Below are 10,889 nucleotides of genomic sequence, written 5' to 3' on the forward strand. Positions count from 1 at the left end.
AAATGGTATAACATTCTGGAACATCTGAGAAGATTTCTGAAATATAAGAAAATTCTTTTAGATATGAGAAATTTCTTGCTAGATCTGGTCAGTTCAAGAATGATCTTATTAAAGTAAAAAATCTTTAGAACACTTTATATTCTTCCTTTGTTTTAAATAATTTGTAACATTTCAAAAGCAATTAAATAAGCAATTGAGATTTTGCAAAGTTCTTTACCTGACATGAAAAACAACAGTAACCCGTACTGTAATCGAATAAGGGAAAAACAATGGTATGGGGCCAAGAAAAAAAAAAAGTGAGATTATGGTACCTAGTGTTATTGATTAATTGCTGTTTATAACATAGCTATTTATTTTGCCGTTCTATATGATGATGTTAGTTTATTTCTGTAATTTCTTTGCTACTCTCGATAGGTAAAAGGCCATTTTATCGGCTGAGAAGAAACCTGCACAGCGAAGCTATAGCGGTAATCCCCTACCACACTCCTGGCCAAATGGCCACTTCCGGAAGGGAGTGTGTGGTTGGACATACCTCATAAATCATCGGAACTTTAAACTGCCCGCCTCTGTGCAGGACGCGCAAGCGTCTACAACCCCCACCTCCCCCTCCCTATCCCCTCCCTTCTTACTCGGCTGCACGGATTGAGCCGTCACTTAGCATCGCGGAACCAGACGAGTCGGTCACTCAACAACCCACCTTCTTTTCATGCCGGTAAGTCTGGTTCCTGCTCGTGCTCTTGTGTTCTCGTAGGGAGCCCTACCTGTTCTCCTGCAGTTTTTCCCCTTCGGTGTTGTGTCCAGACACCTTTGGGACACCCCGTCTATGATTATCATTATTCTATTTTCAGACCAAACGCTTGTGTGTGGAATCCGGCTGCACAGCCAGGATCTCGTCAGACGGCCACCACGACCTCTGCTCCCGCCATGCCCCTTGTTTCTCACAAGCTGGCTTTAACCCCCTAGCCTGCGTTGTGTGCAAAGCGCGGGTTGAGGAGATTCGTGCTGCTCCTCCCAAAACCCGTTCCAAGCTAGCCGCCCTCGAACTCCTTCGGGAGGCATGGCGCAGAGCTCGGAAATTGAAATCCGCTGACGACCCCCCCCCCCTGGTGTGGGCGGATCCGGCGTTAGGCGTGGAATTGGGCCTCGTTCGCCCTCGCCATCCGTCTCCCTATGTCTCCGAGACTTCCGTTGGTGCACAACCTGGGCCTCTCGGAGTACAAGGGGACGAGTCTGATGTTGCGGAGTATGGTGTCCCCGAGCGTCCTCAGGCCTCTCGGCAGCCCCATACATCCGACCATCAAGGGTCCTTAAAACCCTTACGGCTTGCTTTGTCAAGCACCCCCACGAACTCGTCTTCCTCCCTAGTTCACTCGCGTGAACCCGGCAGGAAATCTCGCTCGAAAAAGAGGTCTGCCTCACCGAGGTCCAGGACGCTCAGCTTGTCCCCACCCTCCACAGCCTCTCCCCCCAACTCACCCTCCCTTCCTCGCTCTCCTTTTCCTCGCCGTAAATCCCACAAGGGCAGGGAGCCGGAGGACGAAACGAGGGGAGAGGGAACTCTGGCTGCCCAAGTGGCTGCCCTCCTTCCGTCCCTGATAGGCCCCGTCCTTGAATCAGCCCTATCACATTATCCGGCCTTTCGGGCCGCGCAAATCATAACGCACCCCTCTCCAGAGCAACCTCCTATTGAACCTACGGCTCTAGCCCCCCCTCCCACTCTCCCTCCTGGTCCTTCCCTCCGCCCCTCCGTGCCGGCGACAGGTATAGGACTAGAAGGCCCCTCTCAGGAGGAACCCCCCAATCAGACGTCCGTCGGGTTGGACGGGGTGGAGGACCACTACAGTTCTTCTTTACCTTATCCTCCTACCATGACGGACTCTTTTGAGTTCCGCCCCTTCTCATGGTGTGACCTTCCCCGGTCCTGGGAGTACTCGTTTGGAGAAGGCCACAAGCTAGTGGCCTGGTCTCCCGACTACTCGCTACCGGAGGGCTGGAGGAGGAGAGATGACGTTATCCTAAAGTGGGCCAACGACGAGGAGGGGGCTAAGGTTCTATATAAGATTCGACCCCTCTCCGCCCCGGCCTCCACGCCCTCCAGGATTTCCACCTCTAACACTCTGGATGCATTAGGTGCTCTCCTGGAGAACCCTCGTTTAAACCCTGATGGGCATATGTTTGTCGACAGGTCGGGGGACTCACCGGCGGTAGCACTCTCCCCAAACGCCTGGTTCCCGCAGGAGAAAGGGGAGAAGGCCTTAGACATCCCTGCTCTCTTCGAGCGGGCCCAAGACCAACCCAAGACGGTTCCTCCTCGACGGCATATCCCTTCATCATTCCCCGTCGTCCTGCCACCACCCTTCGCGCCGGAGGGCCTGCGCGATTGCTTATGGCACTCGGGCAGGGACCCCGCCCTCCCCCATCAACTTAGTGAACCGGAGGCTAAGTTGCTGACGACGGAGGCCTCGACCAGACAAGACCTTGCCTCTACCATCTCGACCGTCACGGCAATCGCGATGATGAGGAACTGGCTGACGACGCTCGCCACGAGCTTTGAGGACTTCCCGCGGGAAGAATTGAGGTGAGTGGGATATTTCAATCTATACAGAGGGTCCAGACCTGTCCTGGCGAGAGACGCTCAGGTAGCGTCTTCACCCAGGACGGAGCCTCTTGACTAGCGCCCGAGGACGAGGTCGTTCGGAAACGACCTCGGCCTCGCATATGTTATACGTTCTACAATTGAGCGATGTGACTTTATTACACCCTCCGGGGATCGGGATCCTTCTCGCCCTACTAATTTGAATCGCGTGTTTTCTGTATGCAGAGACACCCTGGCGGCACTCTCTACCGTGGCAGAGGGTACAGCCAACATGGCGTCATCAGCCCTACCCCCAGCAGCGAGGGCCTTCACCGCGGCTCGTTTGGCAGCTCGTCAGTCTGCAACGCGGTCGGCCCCGGAGATAGCTCGCCGGGGCGTGGTGAGAGCAGCTCCCCTTTCCCGTGGTCTGTTCGACCAGGAAGCGACAGACCGCGTCTTCGCTACGGTCCCGACCGTCATCCAGATCCAACAACCCTCCCAACCTTCGGAGACACGCGATAGTGACCATCTCCGCTAGCACAGTTCTGGACTTCCTGTCTTGGCTAGCTGACACCACCAACAGGGCACCGGCGACGATCTCGGTTCACTACGCAGCCCTCGCTGATCCACTCTGCTTCGGCATGAACATCAGAGTGCCACAAAGGGCGCGAAACCTTCTAATGAAGGGGATCCGCGCCTCGAGAGAGCCGAGACGTCAGCCGGTCCTAGCCTGGTCCTTGCATCGTGTTCTGCAGTACCTGACGTTCGAAGGGACCATCATGGAGGAGGAACACTTCCTTCAACGTGCCGTCTTTCTGCTCGCCCTGGCTACGGGTTACAGGGCGTCACAGCTGGCGGCGATCACCCGCCACCAGTCCTTCTCCAAACTGGAGGAGGACTGCTCTGCCCTAACTCTCGCTCCATCACCTACATTCCTAGCCAAGAATGAGCAGGCGGACGACATGATTGGCCCTATCAGAATACCATCCTTCCTGGAGGAAGGAAACCCACACCCGCTGTGCCCGGTCCGTGCGTTTAAAGACTACGTGGAACGCACGGAAGGGGTGTCCGAGGATCATCTCTTCTACAATTCGAAATCTCGGAACCCCCTAACCCCGAGGTCCCTGGCGCGTCTACTTTGCCGCGTTATAGAGAAGGCCGACCCGGGCCATGACCCCCACGCCCACAACATCAGAGGCCTCGCGGCATCGCTGGCGTTTCTCCGCACCCACTCTGTGGAACGGGTGCAGGACCTCGGGGGCTGGGCATCAGCAACTTCCTTCAAGACACGGTATCTCTACCACTCGATCACCCCTGTCCCATGTGTCGCCATGGGAACGGCTCCACCCCTCTCTTTGCAAAAGACGGGGGGCAAAGGGCGACCGAGGGGTAGGGGAAAGCCCAGGAACCGCTGAGCAAGATACAATATTCTACATAGAATTTATGCACTATGTAAATTGTACAATATTATTTTTATAAAAAATAAACAAATGAATATATATATATATTGATATTGATATCGATATAAGTACTTGATGCTTTTTGTCTCCCCTCTACTGAATGATAAGATGAATAGTCTCCCATACGAGACACACGTAATAACGGCTTGAGCCCTGTCCTCGACTACAATTTGGGCTTCACCTTCTCCTCCCACCTATCCTCGTCTCATGCTTAGCTTCGCTGTGCAGGTTTCTTCTCAGCCGATAATACTTCTTTGTCGCGGCTAGTGCCGCTTAAATTGTTTTTATCGGCTTAAGAAACCTGCACAGATTTAGGGTCCCTCCCTCCTCCCACAGGCGAAGCCTTCATTTCTCATTGAAGTGACGGCTCAAACCGTGCAGCCGAGTAAGAAGGGAGGGGATAGGGAGGGGGAGGTGGGGTTGTAGACGCATGCGCCACCTGCACAGAGCCGGGAATTTTAAATTTCCGATTATTTATGCGGAATGTCCAACCACACACTCCCTTCCGGAAGTGGCCATTTGGCCAGGAGTGTGGTAGGGGATTACCGCTATAGCTTCGCTGTGCAGGTTTCTTAAGCCGATAAAAACAATTTAAGCGGCACTAGCCGCGACAAAGAAGTATTCTAGCAAGTCATTTTAATTTTTTCTTTTAATGCAAACTTTTAGAGTAGTGGTTTCCAACCTTTTCTGGCTTGAGGCACCCTTGCCAAGCCTTTCAGAAGTCCCCGGCACCCTTATTAGAAAATCTAAATTCTAGTTTGTCAGTATTTTGTTGATTCAACATCAGTGTAAAAAAAAATTGTCCCTTGATAATATGAAAATACTCATCTTTACACTGATGTTGCTATAATAAACAAAAATGGATGACAGAGTCGGTAATACGAAAGTTATTTTTGCCCTGAATTTTGGCGGCACACTCAGTTGATTTCACGGCACTCTTTGGTGCCGCGGCACACCGGTTGGGAACAATTGCTTTAGAGCTTGTGTGATATGGCGAATGATTTCTCTCTTTAGAATCTGCTTCGCTGTCTTAATGGGAAAATGTTTCTCAAATATTTTAAGGTAAGTACATACATACATATACCAAGGCTTTACGGAGGTAGCCAAAAAGGGAAAGGCATAAAAACACTCCCACCCATTTCATCCCTAAATACACTCCACACCCCTCCCACCCTCCCTCTCATCTGATTCTCTTGGACGAGTTGAAGTAAGTACGCCATTCCAATTTCCTAAATCAAGTTCGTTAGTAAATTGCTAAAGTGTGAAAGAAGATATAAATCTTTTTCCAATAGTTATGGGTTTTTTGTCTAATATCACCTATTCTAAACTGAGAGAGTAAAGGAAAATGGTCGGCTATTTCAGTGTCAATGATATGATTACCAGGATCTATATCCTGTTGAGTAGTTCAAATATGATCAGTTAAAGGTACCGTGCGATGTAATGCTAACTAGCATGTAATTCACCATGATCTTGATCACGTGTTATTAACCCCCTGATGAGAGCTCAGGGCTCGTATGACCGATCTATGGGTAATACTGTGACCTTACACGCACACACACACCGAACTCCCCGCTCACGAGAGATGGAGTAACAACCCGCAGCGCAGCGATACTGAAATTATTTCAGCCCTGGGTGGGAGTCGAACACTGACCGCCGTAGTGGCAGGCGAGAACTCTAACCACTACGCCACGAGGTTGTGTGTGTGTGTGTGTGTGTGTGTGTGTGTGTGTGTGTGTGTGTGTGTGTGTGTGTGTGTGTGTGTGTGTGTGTGTGTGTGTGTGTGTTTGTGTGTATGTGTGTGTGTGTGTGTGTGTGTCTGTGTCTGTGTCTGTGTGTTTGTGTGTGTGTACGTGCGTCCATCCCACGGCCGGAGTTTTGGTGGTAGATGTATAAAATTCAGCATTTGTGGGTCCCTTGTGTCCAGAGACGATTTTAAACTTGGTCCTTTTGTGGTAATGATGGCTCGAGTAGTGGAAGAAATAGGTGGTATTAGTTGTCTCGCATTAATAGTAATACGGCTGTCGATCGCTGACCTACACGACCATGTGACGTAATGGAGTCACGTGACCCAGACATGACGTCATGGGATACACGTGCCCTGAGTGTGACGTCATAGGGAGTCTGATGAGACTCGGACCGAATCGCCAGAAAGACCAAGAAACCTGACGGAGGCTTTGGTCGGACTGACGGTGTAGACAGACTCGTCCAAGAAGAAGGGCTCGCCTCGATAGATATCCTGTGGCGCCAGTCGGGCCAAAAGGTGCAGTGCATGTGGAAGGGTTCAGGTGGTGGCAGAGTCGGAGTCGCTGGCGGCACAGGAGTGGTGTTGGCAGGAGGTCAGATGGTCGTGGTGGCAGACGACAATGTGGTGATACACGTCCATTGTGATGGAAGGAAAAATGACGCCCGGGAGGGAGAAGGAGGTTGCGATAAATATTTCTACTTATAAACAGTAAGGAATCCGTAAAAGTTGGGGGTCATTTCTTGTCAATTTTCCGGACAGTCGCCTTTTTTTCGGCTAAACCTGATTTTTTAATTTTCTTTTTCTTTTTTCATTTCTTTCGACGTCGTCAGCTATTATCTTTTTTCATTTTTTTTCAATCTTATAGATCCCGTTAGCCGCATTTTTTTTTTTTTTTTACCTGGCTAAACTTGATTGTTTTGTTTTTCTTTTTTCACTTTTTTCGACGTCGTCGGCTATCATCTTTGTTTCATGTTTGTTTTTTGTTTTGTTTTTTAATCTTATACATTCCGTTAGCCGCAGTTGGTCGGGACATGCCGACGGATCCTTCCTCGAAGAACGGACGACCCGGAGTATTCTGGGGCGTGGGGGTCCGGCGAGGCTCCTCCTGTTGTGCCCTGTCGTCCGGTCGATTCTCTGCAGCTCTTCCTGATCAGGTCCTCGGTCGCGGTGTTCCCGACTGGTTTTGCTGCGACCTCGAGGATTGGGGGACTGGAAGAGCTTCTCCAGCGGCGCGGTGTCGTCGTCTTCTGGTTCTGGCTCCAAGGCGACCAGCGGAGGCCCGGCCAGGACTTCTGCCCGTCAGTGGACCGAGAGACGACCCGGATGAGCTCCAGGCACGTGTCGCTGGACACCGACACCCAAAGTGCTCGGGGAAGAAATTATGCACACACACACGCACGCATATATATGTATATATATATATATATATATATATATATATATATATATATATATATATATATATATTGTTACGGGCTGGCTGGTTAGTGAAGAGACGTTACGTATAACGTCTAAGTGCTTAAGAACCAGCTCACTTCTAGAAGCCACTGTAGGACTGAACTATCTGGTCAGGGCCTAGATAATTCGTAAGACTAGAAGTAAAGGTAACAAAGAAGATTCCAGGAAAGGAATATTAAACTAGCGATAAAACTAGTAAACGAAATTATTAATGGAAAATATTTACAGGCAATCAACACAAAAGAAAATGGGCAGTAGGGTCAATGGGACCGTTACATGATTATAAGAATATGGAAATTATCGTTCAAATAAGAAACACAAGATACGTATACAATATGGTACTATCTAAGTACAAAGAGATCAGGAACATGCATCAAAATAAGTAATAAGTACAAATATAAGTAAAGTAATGCAATGTATATCAGACACGTAATGTAGGCAAAAAGGGTGATCACTTCACACCAATCGTCTCATGAATCTAAACCTTCTAGTTTTTATCAAGAGATCAATATGTGGGAATATGACGACGAGTCAGCGATTTCCACCGCTTATATACCATTGGACCGGAAGCGGGATACTTCCGGTTAAGGGTGCGGGTGAGGAGGAGGGTAAGTTAACACACGTCAACATGGGTAGTTTTAGGACCCTCGACTTGCTTGAACAATCTACTTATTTAGTAACTGTCAAATCTGTGCGCTCCGAACTATTCAGGATTTCGCTTGTCTGTTTGTTCTACAAGAGTGCGCACCTCTCTCCGCACGTAGGCAAGATTACATATAGTGGACGGGCGTTACTGCTTAACATTGTTACAATACATACATAGACAAGAAATATGAACATAGTTATGTAATACAAAGGAACACAATTCTATAACATAATTACACATATGACGTAATATCTAATATTACGTTACACCTCCACCGTTTGGGAAAGCTTTTCACTTTCTGTTGAAAAGCTATGTTCTAGAAAGGACGTCGGCTAAAACATTAAAGACGCCTTTTATATGATGAATTGTTAGATTAAAGGGTTGGAGAAATAAACTCCAACGTGTAAGTCTCGGATTCTTGTTTTTCATAGTCTGTAGGAACTTTAAGGGGTTGTGATCCGAATATACTTGAATGGTAGTTGAGGAACCCAAGTAGACTTCGAAGTGGATAAGGGCCTGGACCAAAGCGAGCGTCTCCTTCTCAATTGTTGAGTAGTTCTTCTGCGCAGGGGACAGCTTCTTGCTGTAGTAGGCGATAGCGTGAAGAACTTCATTGTGTTCTTGCAAGAGGGCGGCACCGATACAGGTGTCGTTGGCGTCGACTTGCAGAAGAAAGGGTCGTTGGAAGTCGGGTGCCCTTAGAACTGGTGCGTTAGTGAGAAGGGACTTCAGGTTTTTGAAGGCCGTCTCACAGGTAGGTGTCCACACGAAGTCGTGGTCTTTTCTCAACAGGTCAGTCAATGGTTCTGCTACATCTTGTTTCTCAGATAAGTGTCCTACTTTTATATGAAGATTTTGTAGTATCTGAGAGTTTTCCAAGGGAATCTCAGGAGGATTAGGCAGGTTATCAGGAGGCTCTTCCGATTCTATTGTGGTAGAGCTGCAAATTGGAATTGGATCTCTGGAATGATAAGGTTTTAAGGTATTTATGTGACAGAGACGGGAACTCTTTCTTCTGTCTGGAGTTTTGATTATGCAGTTGAGATCACTGGCTCTGGACAAGACTTCATAGGGTCCTTTGTATTTAGCCTGCAATGGATCTCCTGGTATGGGAAGATAAAGTAACACTTGATCTCCTGGAGAGAAAGTTCTAAGTTTAGAATTTTTATCATACCGACCTTTCATTTCTCGTTGAGCATTCGCCAAGTTCTCTCTTGCCAACTTCCAAGCTTCTAACAACTTCTCGGTGACCTGGGACACGTATTTCAAAGAAGGAACTGGTGGTTCTTCTTTCATCCATTGTTCATGAAGTATCTTTAGGGGGCCACTGACTTCATGACCGAAGACTAATTCTGACGGGCTGAATCCAAGGCTTTCTTGAATTGTTGTTCGGGTGGCGAACAACAAAAAGGGGAGTCCGTCTTCCAATTTCGAGTGTTCTCAGCACAGAAGATTCTTAACATTGTCTTGAGCGTTTGGTGAAAGCGCTCTAGAGCACCTTGTGATTGAGGATGATAGGCGGAGGAAGTTACATGATTTATACCTAGTGTTACAAGAGTTTCTCTAAACTTGTTGGAAAGAAAATTACTTCCTTGATCACTTTGAATGTTCTTAGGAAATCCTACCATAGTGAAATATTTCACCATTTCTCTGATTATGTTTTGAGCTTTAATATTTTTCAAAGGAATGGCTTCTGGAAAACGAGTGCTCATACACATGATTGTGAGAATGTACTGATTTCCTTTACTTGAAGGAGGTAAAGGTCCTACACAGTCAATAAGAACTTTTTTAAATGGCTCTTCCATTACAGGAATGGGATGGAGTGGAGCTTCTACAATTTTCTGGTTGGGCTTACCTACAAGTTGACATGTATGACATGTTTTACAATATTGGGCAACATCTTTGACAACCGTGGGCCAATGGAAATGTTGGGTTATGTTGAACAAGGTCTTTCTTACCCCTAAGTGACCTGCTAAGGGAGTATCATGAGCCAATCTTAGAACATTATTCCTGAAACCAAGAGGGAGGACTATTTGATTCCTTACTTGCCATGGCTGGTCAGCGGTTGCGGTGGATGCTCTCCATTTTCGCATTAGGACTCCGTTTTCTATATAGAAACCTCGTGACATATTTTCAACTTCTTCTGGAGATGAAACAATCTCGTACAAATTTTTAAGAGAATGATCTGACTTCTGTTCTTTGATTAATTCTGCTCTAGATAGAGAAACTGGTGAAGAAGAAGATGGGTCAGTTTGGGAGAATAGGGATTCTAAATTATAAGTCTCCTCTTCAGATTTCTTGTACTGAGATCTGGTTACAGCGCAAGCGGGAAACAACTGTAAGTTATCTGAAGGTTCTACTGAGGTCTTAGGGTTATTTGTTATTAAGGGAGAAATGACTTTGCTTCCAGCGATGTCATTGGCCAACAATAAGGATATTCCTACTATGGGAAGAGAGTCTACTACTGCTACTTTAACCATTCCGGTTGTTAAATCAGACCGTAAGAAAACATTATGTAATGGACATTTTATAATTCCTCCAACTCCTTCTATCAATATATCATAACCTGTATATGACTCACCCAGATTCTGCAAGACAGAATTTAAAATCAGACTTTGCTTTGCTCCTGTGTCTCGGAGTATGGAAATAGGATATTGTTGTGAACTACTACTATGAGATATAGTTCCTGAAGATACAAATGGTTTGAAACAAGGATCATGATCTGATGAGGGGGGTTCTACATTACTTGACAATACCGGCTTCTTTGGTAGTGTATCCTGAATAGAGGATTTTGAATCGTCTGATTTTATATTACTTACAAGAGTTGGTGTCTTATTGGAGAATGAGGGTGTCAGTCTCTTTCTGCAATTAGAAATGTGATGGCCAACCTGTTTACAATATGAACAAGTTACAGGGGGATTAGTCTTAAACCTTTCCATTCTTTGCCAAGGTTGGTTTGGAGGATATTGATTGAAATCAGACCTGTAACTGAAATGTGATGGGCTA

The 10,889-nt window shown here is 47.2% G+C and overlaps 1 protein-coding gene across 1 annotated transcript; it reads left to right on the top strand.

Moving 5' to 3' along the window:
• Positions 1–222: 222 nt before the first annotated feature.
• On the top strand, positions 223–3,172 carry LOC143034616 (uncharacterized). The gene is made up of 4 exons (XM_076200953.1): positions 223–272; positions 575–712; positions 2,186–2,578; positions 2,822–3,172. Exons 1-4 carry the CDS (start codon positions 223–225, stop codon positions 3,111–3,113), a joined length of 873 nt encoding a protein of 290 aa, XP_076057068.1. The 3' UTR covers positions 3,114–3,172.
• The last annotated feature ends 7,717 nt before the right edge of the window (positions 3,173–10,889 follow it).

The sequence above is a fragment of the Oratosquilla oratoria genome, chromosome 2 (genome assembly GCF_046742065.1).
Source record: "Oratosquilla oratoria isolate Oo_2021 chromosome 2, ASM4674206v1, whole genome shotgun sequence".
Taxonomy (NCBI): Eukaryota; Metazoa; Arthropoda; class Malacostraca; order Stomatopoda; family Squillidae; genus Oratosquilla; species Oratosquilla oratoria.

Bases quoted from the DNA above. Each gene is read 5' to 3' on its own strand.
- LOC143034616 (XM_076200953.1), top strand. From the start codon at position 223: ATGAAAAACAACAGTAACCCGTACTGTAATCGAATAAGGGAAAAACAA. The intron at 273-574 runs GTATGGGGCCAA...GCCTCTGTGCAG, and splicing joins CGAATAAGGGAAAAACAATG to GACGCGCAAGCGTCTACAAC. The intron at 2,579-2,821 runs GTGAGTGGGATA...TTCTGTATGCAG, and splicing joins TTCCCGCGGGAAGAATTGAG to AGACACCCTGGCGGCACTCT.